Here is a 25,791-nt window from a genome sequence, read left to right as displayed (position 1 = left end):
CGACTGACGAGCAGTGTGAGAAACGAACACCTGACCTCACTCTCTAGATATGTGAGGGACACACATTTTCTCAGGCGCTTCTGGACAGAGCTAGAACCAACAGAATCAACATAACTTTAGGCTACAGACAAAGTCAACATATTTTACATACCAAAACAGTTCCAGACCATTCATGGAAAGAATGGTGTTTTATTAGTTCTCGCGGGCCCACTAGCTGGTAATACACACTCTATTGTCATGCGTCATAATCTCTTCTGGTGTCACAAGATGAGTGAGTGATGAAAGTGGTGTCACTGGGACCTTATGGAATTCACTGTGCATTGTAGCGTACTAGCGAGGCGTTACGTCTGTAACTCTGTGGTCCTCTGTAGCTCAGTTGCTAGAGCATGGAGCTTGCAACGCCAGCATAGTGGGTTCAATTCCCCGGACCGCCCATACTTACAAATGTATGCGAGCACGACTGTACGCCGCTTTGGGAAAAAGCGTCTGCTAAATGGCTTATATTATTACAAAGCGATCACCACTTTTCCCTGGGTAAGCATTTTGGCAGGCACTTGTCGAGCTGAGGAATAGAGGGCATGGGTTGTGCCACCGGCTGAGTGTCTCCCCCTCTCGCTCGCTCTCTGCCTGTGCCCTGTCATTGTTTCCCCCCTCTTGTCTCTCGCATGCCTAGCTGCTGTGAATCCAGGGGGAGAGAAGACCGTGTTGCAGGCTGCTGCAGTGTTTGTGTGGTTTATTTGGCTAGTGGTCAACTGTACAGTATGTCCCAATCAATCACCCTGAATCTGTCCTATGGCTACAGTAGTCTTAATCTGTCCTGTGCTAACAGTAGTCTTAATCTGTCAGCTACTACTACAGTATGCCATAGTATGTATTGTTATAGGTTTGAACAATGACAAACTACTGATTCTCCATCTGCATGTACAGGATGATGACATGATGTTTTCTGTGTTCTGCAGATCCCCAGTGTTCCCTCACACCCCTGTGCAAGTGGTCTCAGCCGGTCTCCAGTGAGGACTCTCCCCCACTACCCCTCTCCGTCCTGCGTAATGGTTTAACCCACACTAGATCTGGTCACCATGATGATGGCCTCCATGGTTGCCAACGGAAACAGGGATGGCAGACAGGGGGAGGCCCTGGTCCTGAAAGGGGTGGACCCAGAGACCTGCATGATCGTGTTCAAGAACCACTGGGCACAGGTAAACAAAACCACAACTCTGTCTGTAACCTTAGATATAACTTCAGCTCAAAACCCTCGTTTAACTTGTATAGCTCAATCTCGTGGAACCCGGACCCTAACTCAAACCCTCAGAACACTAAATGCATATCATTGTAGCCCAATCACTTTAACCCAGAAGCTCTTCCTAAAACTCTTAAAACACAAACTCTTATAATTGGAACCATAACTCCAAACCCCACCACAGAACCTATAGCACAAACATTTCCTAAATCCTACAAGCTAAACTCCTACAATCCCGCCCATGAACGTGAACCCTCTCAGCCCCAGACCTCATTGCGGTAACTGAACGGCTACAGTATGTAACTGAAATAATGACTGTCTACTGGCTCCTCCCTTCTCTATTCAGCCTCAGTTCACCCCAGTGGGAGGGAGTTGGCAGGAGACTCCACCCCTCTCAGCTACAGAGAATAGAATACAGTAAGACCTGGAAACACAAACATAATTTACTGTAAAATGGGGTTGGAGCTCACGTTGCTGGACGTAGAACAGTGACAACACAGTGACAACACAGTAACACCAAGAGGCCTGAAATTATTATGTTCAATCTGTTTCATTTTTGTGTATCATTCTCAGCATTTATCATTTTTATTTATTTTTAACCTTTATTTAACTAGGCAAGTCGGTTAAGAACTAATTCTTATTTACAATTACGGCCTACACCGGCCAAACCCTAACCAGGACGACTCTGAGCCAAATGTGCGCCGCTCTATGGGATAATATAAATGTTAGGCCTGTGAAGTGCACTGTTAAGGGTTTCAACAGAATCATATTCTGAAATATAGGACATTTTATAGATCTTTGACCCTCTCTGCAGGCAAGTTGGCACTACAATACGGCTCCAGCTGAGTCTTAGTTGCCTACATTTTGGCTAATTAATAGCCTGATAGGAGTGCTATTGAGTTTGGGTCTTAGAATTCCTGGAAAAGCCCAGCCTGCTAAGTAGGCACCCCCCGGGACCCTGTATTGAGGAAAACTGTTGACATTTCAGAAAAATAGGTAGACTTTCATTGACAGTCAATGGCTTCAGCCTTATCTCTCCCTCTCCAGACCCCTGTGAAATCACTGTCCTTTTGTTAGGATGTCTGAGAGAGCTGGATGTTATCCACTCAGTGTAGTGGGTTGCCCAGGACAGCATAATATGTTCTGGGCAACAGTTTGTTTCATCTCACTATGGTTCTATACAGATACCAGTGCACAAAGGGAACTATATTGATTTATCTCTATGTACCAGGACATGTTATCCATTATCCTGACGGCTCCATGCCTCCATCACCTCCATGTATTATTAGTCAGTCCAGTCAGTGGTTAGAAAAGGCCACTTGATCATCTATAGTCCTACTGTGTTACCCAGCTATGTCCTCAAAGCTATTTGTTACACCAGAAATACCCGACAGGATTGTAGACAGACCTGAGTGAAGGAAGTGGCAACTTTAATAAGACACCCATCACTACTCCCCTCCCTCTTCCTTTCCTCTCTTCGCTCATCCTGTGCGGTTATCGCGCTATCATGCCTGGATCAATCAGTCACCTGGGGGCTCTGTCTCAGTCAGCCAGTCAGGCTCTCCCTCTGCTCTCAGTGGACTTCCCATCGCCATGGTAGCAGGGCCTGGTGGGGACAGTGAGCTCATTGTTGTGGCTCTATGAATGGTTCCTCCCATGTCTGGGTTGTGTTCATTAAAGGAATGTTTTGAAACTTAGTGAAACAGGGAGGTACTACCTGAACCTGTCCAATGAGAAGACAGATTTTTGTTATTCCCAGGCAACAGAACTGTTTTCGTGCATTGTGGCCAACTGAACACAGTCCTATATTCATTAGTGAGGCTTATGTAGGGAGGTCCTACTAGAGAGGGACTGACTATCTGCACACTAAGACACATGCATATAGAGGACAAAACAGCTTGATACACTTTCATATCAAGCTGATTTACCATCAATATATTTATATTATGTGCATGTCGCTGTCAGGGTTCATTTTGTTTATGGTTCAATATAAATGCGATGTCACTTGATTTGTGGTTGTCCATTTACATTTCAGTACAGAATTCCGCAGGCAACAGTGGAATTGGAACACCACAAACCCAATTTAATACACAATTGTAACTGCCTGGGCTTGAGATATTATATTGACATGACTCAGGCAAATGTAATCTTCGTAAAATCACAAACGATGCATCAGCTTTCCCCAATTTATTTCCCGTAGGACTTGAGTTGTATTCTCTCTCAGATCTTCCTCTTGTGATAGAGACTGTTGTGTTCATCTAGATCAATAATGGCAGCAGCAGGCTGTCTGATGATGATTATTAACTGTCACTTATGAGTCCTCCCGAGAGAATATTACCAACATAACAAACCAACATGTTTCACTCAATCTAATTTAGCCTGAACATCATTGTAAGCACTTTGGCAGAGTTTGAGAGAGTTTGTCTTATACTCTGGTGTACACGCGATGAAATAACTTGCTAATAACTGTTACGATGACAGTAGCAATGGCATACTGTAATAGCTTTGTGTCTCTATTGTTAGTTGATTTATTTAACCTTGCTCTATCGAGGTTATCGAATAAACTTCAAGTTGACCAAAGACAATATTCAGTTCATTGCGAGAACTATCTCATCTTATTTGATCTTCTTCCTTGTGAAATTACCACAGATTTACAGGTACTATATTCATTTCTATGGACATAACCATGTACCTTCCCCGTTGTCCCTTCAGGTGGTAAAGATCCTGGAGAAGCATGATCCTCTCCGCAGCAACACCAGCAGCAACATGGCTGCCCTTGGTGTCATCGGCCTCTCCAGCGGCGGCCCCATGCGTTTCGGCGGGCCCATCCCGGGGGACGAGGCCAGCGCGGTGCAGAACTACGTGGAACACATGCTGTTCCTGCTCATGGAGGAGGACGCCGGCCAGGCGGGAGCCATGGGACCCATCCTGGAGTTTGTGGTGATGGAGAACGTCATGGAGAGGCTCTTCCTGTGGAGCCTGAGACGACAGTTTACTGATGAAATGAAACTGGAGCAGCTCAAGGTAGGTGTAGATGTTAGAGACGGTGGTCGGTAACTGGAGGGTTGGAGGGGGTTGAATCCCTGGTCTGACAGGGAAATCTGGCAGAGGGTGAGGAGGGTGTCTCGGGGGGGGGGGGGGGGATTAAGGAAAAAGACACATCCCAGTGACAACTGACAATAAAGTCATCTCCTTTTTCTAAGATGTACGAGATGATTGTGGGCCAGGCGCGGCAGCCCTTACTGCACCACAAACCTGTGTTACGACCCTTAATGATGCTCCTGTCGTCGTGCTCGGGGACAGCTGGCCCGGAGGTGGAGGCTGAGCTGGTGTCATTACTCAACCAACTGTGCTGTGTCCTGGCCAAGGACCAGTCTGTTCTGGAGCTCTTCTTCCATACCAGGTGAGTTTCTCGCCTTACAATATAAAGCACTTTGAGATACTGGAAAAGCTCTATAGAAATCCCATAAATTATGAGGATGATTATTGTTACAGCGAGGACCAGGGGGCGGCCAACTTCCTGATCTTCTCCCTACTGATCCCCTTCATCCACCGGGAGGGCCTGGTGGGCCAGCAGGCCCGGGACGCCCTGCTCCTCATCATGTCACTGTCTGCAGAGAACCAGCGCGTGGCCCAGCACATCGCAGAGAACACCTACTTTTGTCCGGTGAGGAGATGTGTCTGTCTTTATGATACTGTTGTCTTGCTCCTTTTGGTCTCGTTCACGTTCTGTCTGTGATTTGTGACTCTCGTTTTATGGCTCTGTATTTCGGTTTCTTAGGTCTCACTGTCCCTTTGCCCTTCTCTTGTTCTCTTTGTTTAGACTTTGTCCCCCCCCCCCCCCTCTCCTCTCTCTCTATCTCCTCTGTATACATGTCATATGGATGATTGTTCTGCCCTTGACTAAATGTTCTATTAACTCATTGTACCAACTACCAGATAAGTTAATATCCCTGACCTCTCTTTGTCCCCTGATAGGTGTATGATATTCATAGCCCAAATATGCTTCGCCTACTGTATGCATAATAAAGCAGGTTGAGGGAGAGTGGAGCTGTTGTATGTTAAACGTGTGGTATTCATATGCTTTTGATAATGTAACAAGCAACACACCCATGTTATTAAAAGGCTAAACTCAGCCCAGCTGTAAAAATAATTTATACACATCTTAGACTGTATATTTAAAATGTAAACTATTTAAAAAATATTAGTTTGATGAAACAAAATGGATGAACACTTAAGTCCATGATTATAAATGATGTTAATCGATTTGCACTAGACTGATGTAGTAACTTTGACCTGTGTTGTTGATGAGAATACCATGCCACCATCTTGATGCATTAGCTCACCAGGGAAATCACTTGCTTTTGGATGGTAACTCTAAAATCACACAGCCATACGTCAATGCCCATTGTTATTGATGAAGCCGGGCAACCAGTAAATCAACTAGAGGTAAATCAGCGGTTAACCTAATGGTTAGAGCGTTGGGCCAGTAACCGAAAGGTTGCTGGATCAAATCCTCGAGCTGACAAGGTAGAAATCTGTCGTTCTGCCCCTGAACAAGGCAGTTAACCCACTGTTCCCCAGTAGGCCGTCATTGTAAATAAGAATTTGTTCTTAACTGACTTGCCTAGTTACATATTTTTTTAATTAACTAGAGGTCATTTTAGTAATGCTGCCTTTCTCCACTCGCTTTCAGCTTTGAGGGAGGGGGAGGGGGGATGAAGCTTCTTGTGCGTTAAGGTCTCAAAGAAGCTGACCTATCACATGCATAGATTCACACACTAGTTGTTTGCGTGTGAGACCATGAAGAGAAGGGACTTGGTAGATTTATACCATACAGTACAGCTCAAAGCATGGAAGGAGAAAACATCATTTTATATCTGCGCCATAAAAAACACTAAGAGTGAAGCCAGAGTGAATACATCAATGCATAAAAGTCATTTGTGCCACACACTTCCCCACTCATAATTAATGTATGTTGCTCAATGCTCATATTTAATGTATACTGTATATCATTAGCTATAACTCTCTAAAGTGTAATCCTCAACGCACCAGTCAGCCCATCTGAACGTTTTTACAGTATCCCTCACAGAACACTTGTCTTGCTGCGACTAGTATCTTCACTATCAAACACTTCTGTTAAGCCGTTGTGAACTGACTATCTAGCTTGGCAGTGTCAACAGAATTGTTTTCAATCTTACCTGTACCGTGGAGACACTGTTCAGGCTGCATGGATGATAACCAGTTATGTAATAGTATTTGACGTAATTGCACAGCAGGAGCAGGCTACAATACCTCTTTGTCACAGGATTACCTGCCTAGCTTTCTACTGTCTGTATAAGCCAATGGAGAAACCGGGATATACCTGTACCAGGAAGACAGAACAGAGGCCCATTCAGTTCCCTGGTTCAGAGGCATCGCTCTATCCTGCCAAGGCATTTGAGCCCTTTGTGCAAAGTCATGGATAGTTATCTTTCACATGCACAAAAGGAAACTCATGCAAAGATGAAAGGAAACACAATAATATCAGATCCTAGTTATTCCCAGCAACTTGGTTGCGTACTCGTGATACCAGACCACAGTGTACAGTTTATATGGTGTAAGTAAGCAATAGCCTACTTGAAGGGGTTCCACTAAATGTGTCTCTCGCTCCTCTCTCCCCCTCCTCTAGGTGCTGGCCACGGGGCTGAGCGGTCTCTACTCGTCTCTGCCCACCAAGCTGGAGGTGCCCAGTGAGGAGTGGCACTGCCTCCACAGAGAGGACTGGCTACATATGCCCACCCTGGTCCAGTTCCTCAACTCACTGGAGTTCTGCAATGCAGTCATTCAGGTGGCTCACCCCAGCATCAGGGACCAGCTGGTCAGCTACATCTACAATGGCTTTCTGGTGCCTGTGTTGGCACCGGCCCTCCACAAGGTCAGTATAAACACAGCATGGATCGCACAGTATTACATCCACCATTCCAGATCAATGTCAGATCAGTCACTACTTCCAGGAAGATTGGAAGGAAGGATGCAGCGTATTTGTATCCAGCCTACTGATGGTTGTGTGTTTCTCTCTAGCTGACTCTGGAGGAGGTGATGACTACCACGGCCTATCTGGACCTGTTCGTGCGGTCGGTGTCAGAGCCGGTCCTGCTGCAGACCTTCCTCTCCTTCCTCCTCCTCCACCGCCACGAGAACGTCCACATCCTGGACACGCTGGTCAGCCGCATCAACACACCCTTCCAGGTAACGTCCACATCCTGGACACGCTGGTCAGCCGCATCAACACACCCTTCCAGGTAACGTCCACATCCTGGACACGCTGGTCAGCCGCATCGACACACCAGGTAACGTCCACATCCTGGACACGCTGGTCAGCCGCATCGACACACCAGGTAACGTCCACATCCTGGACACGCTGGTCAGCCGCATCGACACACCAGGTAACGTCCACATCCTGGACACGCTGGTCAGCCGCATCAACACACCAGGTAACGTCCACATCCTGGACACGCTGGTCAGCCGCATCGACACACCAGGTAACGTCCACATCCTGGACACGCTGGTCAGCCGCATCGACACACCAGGTAACGTCCACATCCTGGACACGCTGACCAGGTAACGTCCACATCCTGGACACGCTGGTCAGCCGCATCGACACACCAGGTAACGTCCACTTCCTGGACACGCTGGTCAGCCGCATCGACACACCAGGTAACGTCCACATCCTGGACACGCTGGTCAGCCGCATCGACACACCAGGTAACGTCCACATCCTGGACACGCTGGTCAGCCGCATCGACACACCAGGTAACGTCCACATCCTGGACACGCTGGTCAGCCGCATCGACACACCAGGTACGGGAGGGAGTCTGCAGGCTGAAGCACCTGCTCAGCACATGTGTCAACCTCCCTTTTCAGATCCGGGAGCCTTCGTGCTAGCACTCACAAATACACACAACCGCACACATACAGTTGCAAAACATATTGAGTGCTGTGCATATTTCAACCTACAGTCTCCTAGTAACACTTAGTAGATAGCCAGGCCATCTCAACCTGACATAAATGAGATCCTTCAGAAAGTTATCTGTGAATCTTGCTGCTATGCTGTGTGAGTCATGTTTAAAATAACTGAGACTTGTTTTGGAGATAAATAGTTTCCCCAGAGGCTGTTTCCTAATAATTTAAACGACTATTTAAAATGTCAGTATCAAAGACAGCAGATTGTTGCCATGGCAATGCGCAATAACTATCTAATTAGTCGTTGGACTGATGATACAAGGCAAGTAAATATTAGGAAATGTAATGTCTAGTTCAAACAGGGGGAAGGCTTCATTCATTAACATCAAACAGAGGCTTGTCAATTGAAACGTTCAAGTGCTCTCTTCACAGCACTACTCAACTGTGAAAAACGCTCCTGGGCTGATTTGTACTCTACAGGGTAGAAAACAACACTTCTCTGATACCTGCAGCCCATTTAACATTGATGGTTTTGAAAAGGACAACACAGTTACGCATGGAATAAACAAACGTACAGTCAATAACACAATAGAAAAAGTCTATATACAGTGTGTGCAAATGGCGTAAGGAGGTAAGGCAATAAATAGGCCATAGTAGCGAAGTAATTATAATTTAGCAAATTAACACTGGAGTGATAGATGTGCAGATGATGATGTGCAAGTAGAAATGCTGGTGTGCAAAAGAGTAAAAAACAATATGGGGATGAGGTAGGTAGATTGGATGGGCTATTTGCATATGGGCTGTGTACAGCTGCAGCGATTGGTAAGCTGCTCAGATAGCTGATACTTAAAGTTAGTGAGGGAGATATAAGTCTCCAGCTTCAGTGATTTTTTTTTTTTGTTGCAATTTGTTCCAGTCATTAGCAGCAGAGAACTGGAAGGAAAGGCGGCCAATGGAGGTGTTGGCTTTGGGGATGACCAGTGAGATATACCTGCTGGAGTGCGTGCTACGGGTGGGTGTTATGGTGACCAGTGAGCAGAGATAAGGCGGAGCTTTACCTAGCAAAGACTTATAGATGACCTGGAGCCAGTGGGTCTGGCGACGAATATGTAGCGAGGGCCAGCCGATGAGAGCATACAGGTCGCAGTGGTGGGTGGTATATGGGGCTTTGGTGACAAAACGGATGGCACTGTGATAGACTGCATCCAGTTTGCTGAGTAGAGTGTTGGAGGCTATTTTGTAAATGACATCACCGAAGTCGAGGATTGGTAGGATGGTCAGTTTTACGAGGGTATGTTTTGCAGCATGAGTGAAAGAGGCTTTGTTGCGAAATAGGAAGCCAATTCTAGATTTGATTTTGGATTGGAGATGTTTACAGTCTAGCCAGACACCTAGGTATTTGTAGTTGTCCACATATTCTAAGTCAGAACCGTCCAGAGTAGTGATGCTAGTCGGGCAAGTGCGGGCAGCGATCGGTTGAAAAGCATGCATTTAGTTTTACTAGTGTTTAAGAGCAGTTGGAGGCCACGGAAGGAGTGTTGTATGGCATTGAAGCTCGTTTGGAGGTTTGGTAACACAGTGTCCAAAGAATGGCCAGATGTATACAGAGTGGTGTTGTCTGCGTAGAGGTGGATCAGGGAATAACCCGCAGCAAGAGCGACATTGTTGATATATACAGAGAAAAGAGTCGGCCCGAGAATTGAACCCTGTGGCACCCCCATAGAGACTGCCAGAGGTCCGGACAACAGGCCCTCCGATTTGACATACTGAACTCTATCTGAGAAGTAGTTGGTGAACCAGGCGAGGCAGTCATTTGAGAAACCAAAGCTGTTGAGTCTGCCGATAAGAATACGGTGATTGACAGAGTCGAAAGCCTTGGCCAGGTCGACTCACTCTTGGTCCAAACCCTCAAATGGACAGACATTTCCCTACACTTATCATTATTCAGCTGTCAAAAACAACGACAGATAGGCATACACCTGTTTCCACACAATCCAACCTAATCAAGACATACACCATGCCTAAAATATAACTCATTAAGGACCTTGGGGCAGTATTAGCTGGTTACATGCCAACTAAGTGAAGTTGCATCAGGGATACTTACTAAACAAGTATCATCAAAAGCTGTGACTTCAGGCTGTCCATGGTCACTGCAACATTTAAACAGGTATGATGCCACGTGCCACAGGCAGCCATTTTGAAATTCAGCCTTGGTAATCCCTTACTTGTTAATCCAGCCCTGTGATGTATTCCGGTCCTCTGAGGTCTTTGTTTCATCTTGTGATGTTTATCTTCTTGGTGTTTTCCAGCTGGGTACTGTGTCTCTGGCGCTGTTCCAGACTCTCATTGGACTGTACTGTGAGGATGTGATGCTGCAGCTCATCTTGAGGTGAGTGGGTGGGGCCTGTTCCATGTTCTATGCATGTTCATGATGATATTATATGGAACATTTGGGGTGTATGATGTCTTTCTCTGTATACCTAGTTGAAGTGTACACACACACACTTACAAATTAATTTTCTCCTCTCAGCTAAGCCTCATTGTCTTACTGTAAATCATGGTATAGCCGATTGATTTACCATGTGATGAGCCCTTACTCCGCTTTTACTCCTTAACACCCAAACACCGACCCATCTGCATTTCTTGGTACAACCATAACCCCCCGTCCTCCTCCTAACCCCAGTCTCAGTTCCCCCTACTGGGGCTCCCTAACAGGATCTATCCCCCTCTGGTTCTCCAGGTACCTGATCCCCTGTAATCACATGATGCTGAGCCAGAGACGCGTGGTGAAGGAGAGAGATTTCTACTCTGTGTCGGCCGCTAAGATCCTGGCGCTCACACCCTCCTGCTGCTCCCCCGAACACAGCCCCCCACCCCTCAGACAGCTGGACTCCATCCTCTGGTCAAAGGGTACAGACAACAGTCCTAACACTGGCACCATGGGTAAGATAGGTTCACTGGAGATTTCTAGCTGGTTCTGTACTTTATATATGCCTATCACTAGGACAAGACAGTGTAACATGCCACATGCAGAAGTAAAGTGGAATTAACCCCCTATTTAACCAGTTGCTTTCTATTTGATGGTGATCTTTTGAATGCCTCAATGATTCTCAGAGAATAAACTGTTACTTCTGAAGGATTTTAACAATGGGTTTCATTATTATAGGTCGAGAGATAGATAATCTAGTTTCCTTTGTTTCAAGTGGCCTGAATATTTGTGTTTGGGATTTTAGGCCATGTGCTGCAGCTTAGTCTGAGTAGGCGAAACGAATTAAGATCACATTTGATCCTAATCTGATTCACACTTCCCTCTCTTCTGTATTCACAATCGCAGCTTCAATGAGCTCTACGCTGAGACAAAATCTCCAACACACAAAAAGTTCCTTCACTGAGTTACGACTAGTCATAACATTGTTGGTGGCGAGCGCTTTGACTTAATTTGTGGAGGTGGTATTTACCAAAAACCAACAAAACACAAACCACACAGCCAAAGTGTTTGAACTTTTTTGGCTCCCCAAGAAGACCAAATAAATGATTTAATCTAGGAAATCTGTGAATACCCAAGTATTCCCACAAAAAAATAAAAAATAGATACAATCTCTGTTCGCGCTTAGTTGTGGTCAATTTGCAGTGTACAAATTATTACAATTATTTCCGGCCTATTTGCTCAGACAAAAATGGTCCCGTGGCTGAATGTAGTTTCCTATCCCCGTAGTAGAACGTGTTCTATTGATAATGCATTATTCCTATCCCCGTAGTAGAACATGTTCTATTCATAATGCATTATTCCTATCCCCGTAGTAGAACGTGTTCTATTGATAATGCATTATTCCTATCCCCGTAGTAGAACGTGTTCTATTGATAATGCATTATTCCTATCCCCGTAGTAGAACGTGTTCTATTGATAATGCATTATTCCTATCCCCGTAGTAGAACATGTTCTATTGATAATGCATTATTCCTATCCCCGTAGTAGAACGTGTTCTATTGATAATGCATTATTCCTATCCCCGTAGTAGAACGTGTTCTATTGATAATGCATTATTCCTAACCATTTACTATTCCTTATTAAGAGTCATTCAAACATCCATCAGTTATGGTTCTGTATGATCTTTACATGAAGTCTCATGTTGTCAGATGAATAACATAAGAGGCCTTATTAGGAAGTGTTTTTATCAACTCATGAAATCTCAATTACATCAGTTTAGCCTCCTGTGGTTAATTGTCAACGTCATTAGTTCTGCTGTGCATGAATGCAGCGCGCATGCAGCGCGGTGTGTCAGCCAGGATTAGTTATCTTATTCATCGCACTGACTTGTTCTGTTTCCTCTCTCTCTCTCTCTCTCTCTGTCTGTCTCTCTGTTTGTCTGTCTGTGTCTGTCTGTCTGTCACTGTTAGATACATTACTGACTTGTAGTGCTCCCTGTCTTTCTGTCTGTCTTTCAGAGACCGTGGATACCTTTTTGGAGGAGGATGGCTCGAGTTACTCCTGTGTCATCGGCTCTGAGATCTACTTGGACGTCAACTACCTGCACTACCTTTACAACGCCCGCCTGGGCATCAGCAGCTGCACCCGGGCCTGCCAGGTGTGGTCGGCCCCCTACGACGGAGAGGACCCCCCTCCAGAGGAGTACCAACCCAGTGCCCTGGAGGAGGCTGGGGCCAGGGGACGCCAAGCCCAGACGGTCAACCCCAAGAGGTCACATCCACATCCACGGCCTCGTCCCCCCTGCCCGCCCCAGACCACAGACCCAGTCCCTACTAATCAACTAGAGCTGGAGTGGGACGATAGTTATGATGCCGGTCCGGTGGTGTCTCCCGAGGCTGCTGCTGCTGAGAGTAGTAGACCTCCACAGCCGACTGCAGCCGAGCCGCCCAAACACATCCAAGAGATGAGGAGGACTGCCATCATGCTGGTTAAGGGTTCCTACATCGAGGAGTCCGACTTCCAGGATGATGTCATGGTCTACGACCTTGTGGCAAAGAAGGACTCCCGCGATACTGTGGATCGCCGCAGACCGAGCAGGGAGACACTACCGGAATCGGAGGAATCTGAAATGGACTTTAACCTTGAGGAGGACCATTTCAAAGAATCCAGTCTGCAAGAGAAGGATGAGGTCTCCCTCAGCAATGGCCTGAGTCTTCCCCTCCATCCCACCAACATGGAGGTCAACAGCTCGGAGGTCACAAAGGGGTCAAAGGAGGTCAAAGCTCATGTTGCGGACCACAACTCCAACCTCCAGAGCCCCTCGGCTACTGAGGTGGGGGACGACCTCATGGATCAGTATGAGGAGCTGATTCGTACGCTGGGCAGCGACGCGGCCGGGACTGGGGGGAGCAGCCCTGTGAAAACGGTGGACAAAGAGTTCCGGAATCCTGTTGTCACCCCCATGGAGGAGGACGAGGTGGACTTCAGCTCCTTCTCTATGGATACGCCAGAGCTGGAGAAGCAGCACTCGTCCCTGTTTGACACCAAGCTCCGCAGTGGGAGCACTAGGAGCCATTCGGTGCCTTTTACAGGTAAGATAAAACAACACTCTCAGAAATAAAAGCCTTTACTTTTGTACAATAACTTCACCAGGTTTGAAGGTCAGCTCTCTAACACTTGTCAAGAATTTGCTGAAGAATCACAACGTGGTTATCTTACAATGCATTTGGCTCATAGAGAGAGACAGAGAGAGGCTTTACTCAGACTGTCAAACCTGGTTAAATAACAAGCCTTAAAGTAAGACAGATAAAACTTCAGTCTGAGTAAAGTCTATCTCTCTTCCTGTGTAGATTGAAGTATTATCTGCCTTACTTTAAGGCTTGTTCTTGATCTTTAACCAGGTTTGACAATCTGAGTGAAGACTCTCTTTCTCTCTTCCTGTAGGGCCATTTGTTAGTGTGCTGTTGTCACGTCTGGAGAACATGCTGGATAACTCTCTCCATGTCAACCTCCTGCTGACTGGTATACTGGCCCAGCTGGCTGCCTACCCCCAGCCCCTGCTGCAATCCTTCCTCCTCAACACCAACATGGTGTTCCAGCCCAGCGTGCGCTCACTCTATCAGGTACAGAGAGTGTGTGTGTGTGCGACTGTGAGTGTGACTGTCACCAGCCCAGTGTCCACTCCCGCTCCTAGATTCCAATAAGTCTGTCAGTCTGTCTGTCCATCTATCTCTGACTATGTATTAACTTTCAGTCTGTCTGTCTATCTGTGTCCTTTGTTCTCTCTCAATGACTTTGAGCCAGAGATGGACACAGTCCTACTGTTAAGATACTCATCATAGACACTGAAATGCACGCCTACTCAAGAGACACAACTCTCTTAGTAAACATTTCACTCCGCTCCATTTAGTAAGCATTAGAGGTGTAAAAACGTCCCCCCAAAACAACTGTTTGTTCACCGCTCTAAGCTGTTTAAACCTCTGGAGACTCATGAAACAACCAGAAAACCTGTTAGAGAGGAGGGATCCGTTATGAATAGTATCAATTAGAGAGGAGATTATGAATACCATGGTTGTTGTGTCCCCAATGGGACCTTATTCCCTATATAGTGCACTACTTTTAACCAGAGCCTTATGGACCCTGGGTAAAAGTAGTGCACCATATAGGGGATAGGGTGCCATTTAGGATGCAGGCTATGAGCGGGCGTACACTTAACGTGGCAATGAAAACAGAGTTCAAAATGGCTGTGAAACAAGTCTAGTGAGACTTTAACACAGTGTTTTTCTCTCCTGCTGGCTGATTCATGCATAATTGAATAGAGGATGTGTAAACAAGTAAATCAAAATGGAATGGGGCCATTTGAAAGCGCGCATTAAAGGGAATGTTTGGATGGGGATGAAAGGGGATGGCGAGTTGTTGACGTACAAACACTGGGTACTTCATTTTCATTAGGGTCCAGATTAAAAGAGGTGGATTGTTTGTCATGGAGATGAATACGGTTTGGTTCTCTCATCATCAGCGTGTCTTGTCTTGCTTAATGTCCTTGTTTTGTCTGGTTTATGCCTCTGGTTTTGTTTTCAATCGTGTGATATGCTTTTATGCAAAAGCTACCCGTTTTACACCTGATAGTGTTAATAGCTAAACTCTTGGCATCAAGTACGCAAAGCCTGTTGGCTTAATTTAGTCAAAACAAATGTACACTTTCTTTGATAAGGCATCTTGCGCTGTGGAAATGCAATGATTCCATTCATTTTTTCTCAATAGAACAATACAATGTTTTATGTGTGCAAAAAAAAAATTCAGCACGGTGATCTCATTGATCCACCATCTTGTTTCAATGTAAGCTCGCGAGATCAGGATCGCCGAATGAGACTACCTCATTGCAGCTTTGATACAATATTTAACTTGTACTTTCTGTGCTCTGGCAGCTACAGTGCCTTCAGAAAGTATTCACACCCCTTGACTTTTTCCACATTCTGATGAGTTACAGCCTGATGAGTTACAGCCTGAATTTAAAATGGATTACATTTAGATTTTGTGTCACTGATCTACACAAAATACCCCATAATATCAAAGTGGAATTTTGTTAGTAGAACATTTTTGAAATTTGATAGACTCAATACATTTCAGCATTTCATTTTTTTAAATATTCAACCCCTTTGTTATGGCAAGCCTAAGTAAGTTCAGGAGTAAAAATGTGCCTAACAAATCACATAAATTGAATGGACTCATTCTGTGTTCAATAATAGTGGTTAACAGGATTTCAGAATGACTACCCCAAACATACAATTATTTGCAAGGTCCCTCAATCGAATAATACATTTCAAGCACAGATTCAAAGACCAGGGAGGTTTTTCAATGCCTCGCAAAGAAAGGCATTGATTGGTAGATAAAATGTAAAAAAGCAAACGCTGAATATTCCTCTGAGCATGGTGATGTTATGAATTAGGCTTTGGATGGTGTATCAATACACCCAGTCATTACAAAGATACAGGCATCCTTCTTAACTCATTTGCCGGAGAGGAAGGAAACTGCTCAGGGATTTCACCATGAGGCCAATGATGATTTTTACAAAGTTTAATGGCTGTGTAATTAGAAAGCTGAGAATAGATCAACAACATTGTAGTTACTCCACAATACTAACCTAAATGACAGAGTAAAAAGAAGGAAGCCTGAACAGAATAAAAATATTCCAAAACATGCATTCTGTTTGCAACAAGACACTTAAGTAATATTGCAAAACATGAGGCAAAGAAAGGAACTTTTTGCCCTGAATACAAATCTTTGTTTGGGACAAATTCAAAACAACAAATGACTGAGTACCACTCTTCATATTTTCCTACATGGTGTTGGCTGCATCATGTTATGGGAATGCTTGTCATCAGCAAGGACTAAGGAGTTTTTTAGGATAAAAAGAAATGGAATACAGCTAAGCACAGGCAAAGTCCTAGAGGAAAACCTGATTCAGTCTTTCTAACAGACACTGGGAGACTAATTCACCTTTCAGCAGGAAAATAACCTAAAACACAAGACCAAATTTATACTGGCATTTCTTACCAAGAGGACATTGAATGCTCCTGAATGGCCGAGTTACAGTTTTAACTTAAATCGCCTTGAAAATCTATGGCTAAGACTTGAAAATGGCTTTCTAGCAATGATCAACAACCAACTTGACAGAGCTTGAATAATATCTTGAATAATAATGGGCAAATATTGTACAATTCAGCTGTGCAAAGCTCTAAGGAGATTTACCCAGAAAGGCTCACAACTGTAATTGGTGCCAAAGTTTTTTTTAACATGTATTGTCTCAGTGGGTGAATAATTATCCAATCAAGATGTATTAGTGTTTTATTTTTCATAAATTCTAACATTTATTAAAACATTTTTCTTCCACTTTGACAGTATTTTGTGTAGATCGTTACAATTAAATCCATATTTAATCCCTCTTTGTAACACAACAAAAAAAGTCAAGGGGTGTGAATACTTTCTGAAGGCACTGTATTTCCTGTCTGATGTGCTACTGATGTTACTATATATGTGTTTCCATATCAGGTACTAGCCTCCCTTAAGAACCAGATCGAGCAGCAGGCCTCGACCAAGAAGGACTTCCCAGAGCTGATCACCTCCGCCCAGCACTGCCTCCTGGCCAGGGAGAGTTCACTCAAGGGTCAAGGTGAGACTTGATTGACTACAGTACCCATAATGCTCTGTCCCACATATCCGGTTCCATGTTAGTAAAGATGTTCTGAAGCTAACGTAATGGCTTCCTTGCCGGGATACATAGTGTTTATAACAGCCGTATAACTGTGTACAGTTACTTACTGGTAGTATAAATGTTTTGTTTGAATAGACATTGTTCAATGTTGAATTCTGAGCTTTATTGTGAGCTATCCTATGAGCATCATTAGAATGTCATTTAGGTCTGTTTTGTTGCCAATAGCCAGGTCATTGAGATTAGAATGGATACAGGCAAGGCTTCCAGAGGATTTGAGGCAATATCTTGGATCATAAGACCAGTAATGAGCCTAGCAATACTGTTGTTTCTAATCACTGCAATGCAATGAAGCACCACTGAAAGATTAAAACTGTATCTGTGCTTAGTTTGTGTTGTTTGGTTCCTCCTCGAGGACTTGGAGAATATATTCAGCTTGGCCATGAAGCATTGCAGCAATGAAGAAACAACTCAGGTCCTTCTGATGTTCTTCTTCTCATACTTCCTTAGTCTACTGCATTCCCAATGGTTTCTCCCCACCATTTTATATGCGAGCTTTCTCTCTGAGCAAGGAATGTATTGGTATGAGATTGCATGAGATTTAAAAAGGAAAATGAGACTGATAATAAAGGGAGAATTTCTTCTTTCAAGTGGACTAACATGAGCTTGCTACAATGTCCAACTGCAGTTAAATGCTACTATTACTAATGTTTTATTTTTCATCTCTATTTACTTATCCTCCACAGATACAAACTGCGGAGACAGCCGAGAATGTTCCCCCCTGGAGGCAGGAAGGATGATGAAGAGCTCTCCTCCTCCCCAGCCCAAGACCATTTCCCTGGCCAGGACCGAGGTCTTCGCTACCGTCCTCTTCACAGAGTTCCTCAAAGAACTGGCGGCCATTGCGCAGGAGCACTCGATACTATCGCACGTACCTATGGAGGAATAACGATATAATAACATTGTAATAATAATGTTTTACTAATGTTATGGTAGCATTCTCTCATAGGGAAGGAGTGAGTGTCTGTCCCTGACCTGTTGTGTCCACTCGGGTCATTTTTAACGTTTTAAAAAGACCCTTTGAAAGTTTTTCATGTTTTCCAACACTACTTGATGAAGAAGACTATACCTCTTGGATTGATTCACTCATCTTTTATCTCTCTCCCTGAGGTAGTTTTTAAATTGGGTTATATATATATATATTTGAGGCTAATATATTTTTCCAAACCAATATATAAAAATGGCGGGCTCTGATGTACAGTAACACATAACTTACAGGAATCTCTCACCCATTTGATGCATTTGCCATTGATACCCTCAGACACACTCATATGCATATGGTTCTGCCCTCAGAGAGTTGTATGCATAGGCCTATGTCACATCCAAGGAGCAGGTCATGTGATTTATAATGACTGGAAATTGCTGACCTACTTCAAGCCTTTGGTGGAACCCCTGCACCAACCAATAAGAATTCTGAAATGGAAGCTTGGGGCTAATCGACCAAAGACTGAATAGAATGGAACCGGCTGAATGGAACAATGGGAAGTTAATGATACACAAAGGACACATCACCTGTCCCTTCAGGCTTTTAGACTTACAATATTGCATTCATACCCTGGCAGCAACACCCTCTCCAGTGACCAGCTCTAGTTGTCTTGTAGTGATGGCCACCGTACAATAGGGACTTATACGTGGCCTTACCGAAATCTCTGGTGGTGCCGTGGTGTCACCCTGGGGTTGCATGCTGTACTGGAAATAATCAAGAGCCTGTTTTGTCAGGATCTCTCCCTGCGGAGTATTCATCACTAATCAAATGTTATTTGTCACATGCTTCGTAAACAACAGGTGTAGACTAACAGTGAAATGCTTACTTACGGGCCCTTCCCAACAATGTAGAGAGAAAGAAAATAGAGAAATAGTGGGAAAGTAATAATAAATCCACAATGAGTAACGCTAACTTGGCTGTGAACACGGGGTACCAGTGACAAGCACCCTAGCAGCACCGCTCTAAACTACTGGTTAGCGCGTTAGAAGTGGGATGCTAGTGGGAGTCCCAATCATCTCATACTTACTTTCTGAGTTGGTGTAGACCATGGCATTCCCTAATGTTATGTATGTGGTGGTCGTTGTTGTTCAAAACGCTTGACTGAAGGAGAGGCCTAGTAACTTAGACGATCAGGCTCACTGTACACAACAAGTTTGTGTGTCGCTAAATACCTTAAATCAAAGACTTTCTTTGTTCAATAGACCTATTTCAATTATGTAATGTTTTCAATGCACATTAGATATTCAAGTTAGAAGTTGTTTTTTTAAATTTTGGGGTGTACTTAAGGACACTGGGTTCTTCTGCCGTCAGTTCTCAATGCTGCGGCTAACTCCATTTTCCCATGGTGCACCAGGTCCTGTCCACTGAATGCACGTTATTTATAATGATATCTCTCTAAAAGGAGCTTTCCATATCAGGGTGATGCACTTAATGTTGGCATCCAAAACAACACCTTATTTCCTATGTAGTGCACTACTTCTGACCGTATAAATCAAGAGTAGTGCACTATATGGGGTAATGGGTGCCGTTTGGGAAGCCCTCAATGTCTTAGCCTTATTTTAGTACTTTTTGTATATAATTGGGAAAAATAATCAAAGAAGCAGCACACTATGCAAATCATTATTGATATTTGAGGTATGAGAGTACTTTATTACATTTGTTTCCTGATGGGGTTGGGTATTTAATACAGAATGTACTTAATGTCACAATAATGGAACTGTTTTGTAGAGAGGTTCTATTGCCATATTTTTTCACAGAAGTTGTAACTTCTGTCTTCTCGTTGCTCTATTAGGGTATGCATGTTTCTTGTATGTTTTTATGAGTCAAGTTGGGAAAATTGGAATACATCACTGTTGGTTGGTTCAATAATGATTTGGCACATTCATTTTAGCATTGAGTGTTGGCCAACTCTCACAGGAAGACATGGGTAGCCTGAAATCCAAGCTGATATGCTCCATTTCACCAATGTTTAAGTTTGAATTCCAGACTAAGACATGGTCTACCATTAGCAACAAATAAATAGCCTTGATTTTAATTGACTTACTTTTATTTAAGGTTTTGATTTCAACCAAGGAGACATTTTGTTACAATGCCTGTCCCTATTAAATCAGTATGTTAGGAAAGAACTACTTGGTGCCTGAATTTTGAATGAAGTTCCTCCTGTTGCTTACAGTGTCTACTCTGGGCTAAGCATGGTCCTGTTCAGTAGGCATAAAAGTGAGCTTATCCATTTAGAAATGCTCTTTGTCGTTTTCTGTTGCAAAACTTTTTCCTATGGTGCATCCTAACGAACATGACCCAGAGGATGAATGTGGATACAGCTGCAAAGTCAAGAATATACCACTGTCTGCTCGAACTAGTCCACAAATTGGACCGATGGACAGTTATGGAATGCATCATTTCTCGCCATTGCTAAATTTGGTGATGTACTCCATATTTTCTTGTAGTAGAATGTTGTGTGGAGCACATTTATTTCAACCAAATTTAGAGGCACAGTTCTCTTCAGTTGCGTAGAGGTTTCATTCCAAAGAGAAGTAGTCTAGTTTCTCCCTTTCTACAACTATTAGCATCCATTTTAGATGTCAGCGATGACCTTGTCAGGTTACTCCAGTGTGTATTCTTCTGTCATTAAAGTCAGAGGTTCCAAGGAATGATTACTTTAATAAAGACATGTATTAGTGTATTCTTTATAATATGTTTTTATTGAAGAAAAGATAAATATTATGTCATGTGTTTTGACTTGACAGCTTCTCTACCCAAATTTACATTTTAGCTTCACCTCGGCAAAGTGAAATGCAAAACATATTTTTGCTTCCTCTTCTTTCGCCCAGAAGTGGTTATGTTTTCAATGGTTTGTTCAGTGGACTCCTCTGGCCTCATTTAGTAAACAATCCCCCCTCTAGCCCTGTTCATACCTGGTTCTAACATGCAGCCTTTGTCCTGATCTTGTGCAATTCTGATTGTGGCTACATTTTTGGACGTTTAAAAAACGCATTGTGATCAGATCTAAGTGTAAACGGACAAGATCAGGACGAATGTTAACAGCAGGTATAAACAGGGCTTCTGACAGCCATTCATCCAGTGACCCAGCTTCTGTTCAAAACTAGGTCTTCTTCACAGGCACTCAAACAGCAGCCAGCCACAAACCCTCTTTTTTTAAATCAAGAAGTACAATACCTCTTATATAGGTCACTGCATACGGCATTCAATAGAAACAAAGGGGATGAATGGGAGGCAACCACCTACGTTACCAAATTGAAGTCACATGCACACAGCCAACCAGTATTGAATTACCTCGTGATTTGACAAAACTCAATATTCAAGCAAACAATGTAAAAGAGATGCCTAACTCTAGAGACAAGCATAGAAGGCTAAATTAAAGATGTATCTCCTTCACTTGACAGCCACAAGGGGGCGCTCACTACTCATGACTACTTCCTCTGACTGAACACTGACCTCTAAATCATTCCTAATCCGATCCATTTTAGAGGGAGTATAAGGCGATGCATTGCGTATAGTACTTCCGTCCTCTGTTGTGCTCCTGATTCATTCCAGTGCTGCCAGAGGACAGTGATAAAAGCAGAAAGATGACTTCTGGGACGACTCCCAAACTGCCTGGTAATGGGCCTTACCTTTATTAGCTGTGTTCTGCCATTGGTGGGTTCAGAGTGTTCCAAACTGCAAATGGATTCAAGAATGGCTCTGCTTAAAGTGTGATTATCATGGAGGATGTGTATGCCATTCCCTTGACAGTTTTCGATGAAGTGTGTGTTTTTGGGAGGGGATAAATGTGCACACTCCAAAGAGAATTAGAAAATATTTATGTACACAAATAAAGTTACAATACAACTGCAACAACTTAAAGGCGGGTACGGTGCCGGAAGACAACATGACAGACAGTTGATTTAGCAACAATAATCCTCTTGACCAGAGGACATGCTAACTATGATGAAGCCATAAAGATGTCATGTTTGCTGCCTCTTGGACCAGTTTGATATTCCACCAGGCATTTAAAGGTTGAGGCAGTCAAGGTGGCCCCAGACAGTGTTAGTTGGTCCTCAGGAGGTCTTCTGCTCCAGTATGGCCCGTACCAGGACTGGGTCAGCCCTGCCTTTAGTCTCCTTCTGGACCAGACCCATGAGCTTGTTCAGAACCTTCTTGTTCCCACTGCGGATGGCTTGGACCTGTAGGGGGAACAGTAACAGCAGCATAAGTCACAAATACTTACGTTTGCATATCATTTATTGATCAACAGAATTCTATCAAGACTGGCTACTAGCAAAACACTCCAAACTCATCATTAAGCTCAGGGACCTGGGTCTGAACCCCACCCTGTGCAACTGGGTCCTGGATTTCCTGACGGGCCGCCCCCGCAGGTGGTGAAGGTAGGAAACAACACCTCCACTTCGCTGATCCTCAACACTGGGGCCCCACAAGGGTGTGTGCTCAGCCCCCTCCTGTACTCCCTGTTCACCCATGACTGCGTGGCCACGCACACCTCCAACTCAATCACGACACAACACAACAGTAGTAGGCCTGATTACCAACAAGACTACAGGGAGGAGGTGAGGGCCCTGGAGGAGTGGTGCCAGAAAAATAACCGCTCTCTCTCCTAATGACAACAAAATGAAGGAGCTGATCGTGGACTTCTGGAGACACGAACTTAGTGGAGAAGGTGAATAGCTTCATATTCCTCGCCGTACACATCACTGATAATCTGAAATGGTCCACCCACACAGACAGTGTGGTGAAGAAGGTGCAACAGCGCCTCTTCAACCTCAGGAGGCTAAAGACATTCTGCTTGGCCCCTAAGACCCTCACAAACTTTTACAGATGCACCATTAGGAGCATCCTGTCGGGCTGAATCACCACCTGGTACGGCAACTGCACCGCCCCTAACCAGAGGGCTCTTCAGAGGGTGGTGTGGTCTGCCCAACGCATCACCAGGGGCAAACTACCTGCCCTCATTGTGGCAGCTCTTGCCCAGGGAGGCCGCACCTGGTCTGGGTGTGAGTCCACCACCTTCTGGCAAATCCTGTGGATCTCTGTGCTATCGTTGACCATCCCCAGGTCCTGCTCCTTCACGATCTACTGGGCCGTTTTACCTGGGGTCTTCCACAGCTCCTGGAACACCTGTATGGAGCAATGAAACACTCAGGTTAAACTCCAATTGAAAATGATATAATATACGCTGAGGGTACAAAACATTAAGGACACCTTCCTAATATTGAGTTGCACCCCCCTTTGCCCTCAGAACAGCTACAATTCATCAGGGCATGGACACTATAAGGTGTTGGAAGTGTTCCACAGGGGTGCTGGCCCATGTTGACGCCAATGCTTCCCACAGTTGTGCCAAGTTGGCTGGATGTGTTTTGGGTGGTGGACCATTCTTGATACACATGGGAAACGGTTGAGTGTGAAAAACCCAGCAGCTTTGCACTTCTTGACACACTCAAACCAGTGCGCCTGGCACCTACTACCATACCCCATTCAAAGGCACTTAAATCTATTGTCTTGCCCATTCACCCTCTGAAGGCTTAAAAATCTTTCTTTAACCCGTCTCCTCCCCTTCATCTACAATGATTGAAGTGGATTTAACAAGTGGCCTCAATAAGGGATCAAAGCTTTCACCTGGATTCACCTGGTCAGTCTGTGTCATGGAAAGTGTTAATAATATTTTGTACACTCAGTGTAGTAACACATATGGACTTTGCATTAAATGTTTTGGATGTTATCTCTCACCTGCTTGGCGATAGAAGACGAGATTTGTCCATTCTCCTGGAGATTCAGTATCTGGGCTAGACCTTGAGGAGAGATCGGACTGAGAGAGGGAGCGAGAGAGAGACACATAAGAGAGAGAGAGAGACAGATATGAGAGCGAGAGAGAAACATATGTGAGAGAGAGACAGATATGAGAGAGAGAGAGAGAGACAGATATGAGAGAGAGAGACAGATATGTGAGAGAGAGACATATGAGAGAGAGAGAGACAGATATGAGAGAGAGAGACAGATATGAGAGAGAGAGAGACAGATATGAGAGAGAGAGAGACAGATATGAGAGAAAGAGACAGATATGAGAGAGAGAGAGCAAAGAGAAGGAAGAGAGAGAAGGCACAGGAGATGTCATTAGACCCAGTCTATCCTCTCCTGTGTGACAGTGTGACGGTGTCTATCTACCCCGGAGTCACTGTGCTTATAATGAGAGGCTATTTGGCCCCGTCTCTCTCTGTGACAGCCCATTGCCACCTACAGGGCACATGATCATCAGTGCTGTCACGAATCCCCGAGTCAGACACAAACTGAGCCAGAGACACACAGTCACATACACACTGACTGAGTTATGAACGGAAATATGGCTAAACAAACAACAAACACGTGAATCCACACATAGTCAACATCCACTCTCACTTTTTTCAAAAGGACAAAAAGGCACACAAACACCCACCCGTCCACTAGTTCTCAGACAAAGACATAAAACAAAACACATCATACTTTACTCTGTTTGATCAGTCTCAGAACAGTCTGGAGTGTAGGATAAAAACAGTATTATAGAAAAACAACTCAAAACACTCAGCTTATTGCCCAGATGTATTCTCTATTCACATTCATGGCCTGCCATAGTAATACCGGAAGGTATCAACATGAAGATGGATAGGAAACATCGCAGGGAAAAAGCACATCAATGATGCTTCCAGTATGGAAACGATTTCAGGCCTCCGTCTAGCCAAGATGTTGGATGCTGAGATAGGATCTTCAACATGGGCTTTGAAGTCAACGCAAGACTGAAAAGAGTAGAACAGAGGAAGGGGAGGAGAGACACATGATAGGAGTTCGGGAGGGGGGGGGGGGAAGAGGGCGAAACCAGATGAAGGATGTAGAGGAAGAATGATAGGGTAGAGGTGGAGAGGAGAAAGAGAATGATTGAGGCTAGAGTAGGACACAGAGGAAGAGGATGAGGAAGACTGAGTGTCTCACCTCTGGCTGACACTCAGGTTCTGTTGATGGAAGAGGCCCTGTAGCTCGTTCATCACCCAGCCAATCACCTTTCTCGGTCCAGCCTTGGTCTCCTTGACGACGGCCTCAAAGTAGTCCATCAGCCCGTCCTCATTCTACAACAGGAGACCCAATGAAACACACTCAATAATACTGTATATACCACAATCTACTGCGCCTTGCTGGACAGAGGCAGAAGTGCAGACAGGGTAATTGGCTGTGCAAGAATAGGTTACTTTGGGTAGTTTTTAAATTGACAGATAGTGAGGGAGAGAGTACAATGGAGAGATAAAGGAAGAGGGGGAGAGAGGAGGAGCAGAAAGTGGGAGGGAGAGAGACAGACAGGAAGACAGAAGATGAAAGCCAGAGAGATGGAGTGAGAAACCTACCATCTCCTATAATTAACTTGCTCAGTTGGACGTTAACAG

At 44.5% G+C, this 25,791-nt stretch overlaps 1 protein-coding gene and 1 pseudogene across 2 annotated transcripts in view; one reads left to right on the top strand and one right to left on the bottom strand.

The window, feature by feature from the left end:
* The window catches only part of LOC129841511 (FHF complex subunit HOOK interacting protein 1A-like), a 36,264-nt gene extending 15,211 nt beyond the window's left edge, over positions 1 to 21,053 (top strand). For both annotated transcript variants that reach the window (XM_055909810.1, XM_055909811.1), the window contains exons 3-14: positions 960 to 1,199; positions 3,953 to 4,264; positions 4,444 to 4,643; positions 4,736 to 4,907; positions 6,912 to 7,157; positions 7,304 to 7,471; positions 10,495 to 10,574; positions 10,926 to 11,128; positions 12,632 to 13,705; positions 14,058 to 14,236; positions 17,166 to 17,286; positions 18,072 to 21,053. In XM_055909810.1, the coding sequence (XP_055765785.1) occupies positions 1,080 to 1,199; positions 3,953 to 4,264; positions 4,444 to 4,643; positions 4,736 to 4,907; positions 6,912 to 7,157; positions 7,304 to 7,471; positions 10,495 to 10,574; positions 10,926 to 11,128; positions 12,632 to 13,705; positions 14,058 to 14,236; positions 17,166 to 17,286; positions 18,072 to 18,274 (3,078 nt within the window). In that variant the 5' untranslated portion in view covers positions 960 to 1,079 and the 3' untranslated portion in view covers positions 18,275 to 21,053. The remainder of the gene's footprint in view (positions 1 to 959; positions 1,200 to 3,952; positions 4,265 to 4,443; positions 4,644 to 4,735; positions 4,908 to 6,911; positions 7,158 to 7,303; positions 7,472 to 10,494; positions 10,575 to 10,925; positions 11,129 to 12,631; positions 13,706 to 14,057; positions 14,237 to 17,165; positions 17,287 to 18,071) is intronic.
* Positions 21,054 to 22,174: 1,121 nt separating this feature from the next.
* The window catches only part of LOC129841513 (glutamyl-tRNA(Gln) amidotransferase subunit B, mitochondrial-like), a 16,366-nt pseudogene continuing 12,749 nt past the window's right edge, over positions 22,175 to 25,791 (bottom strand).

Source organism: Salvelinus fontinalis, chromosome 42, assembly GCF_029448725.1.
Source record: "Salvelinus fontinalis isolate EN_2023a chromosome 42, ASM2944872v1, whole genome shotgun sequence".
Taxonomy (NCBI): Eukaryota; Metazoa; Chordata; class Actinopteri; order Salmoniformes; family Salmonidae; genus Salvelinus; species Salvelinus fontinalis.
The sequence above is the reverse complement of the archived record's forward strand: the minus strand, read 5'-3'. Positions and strand labels throughout refer to the sequence as shown.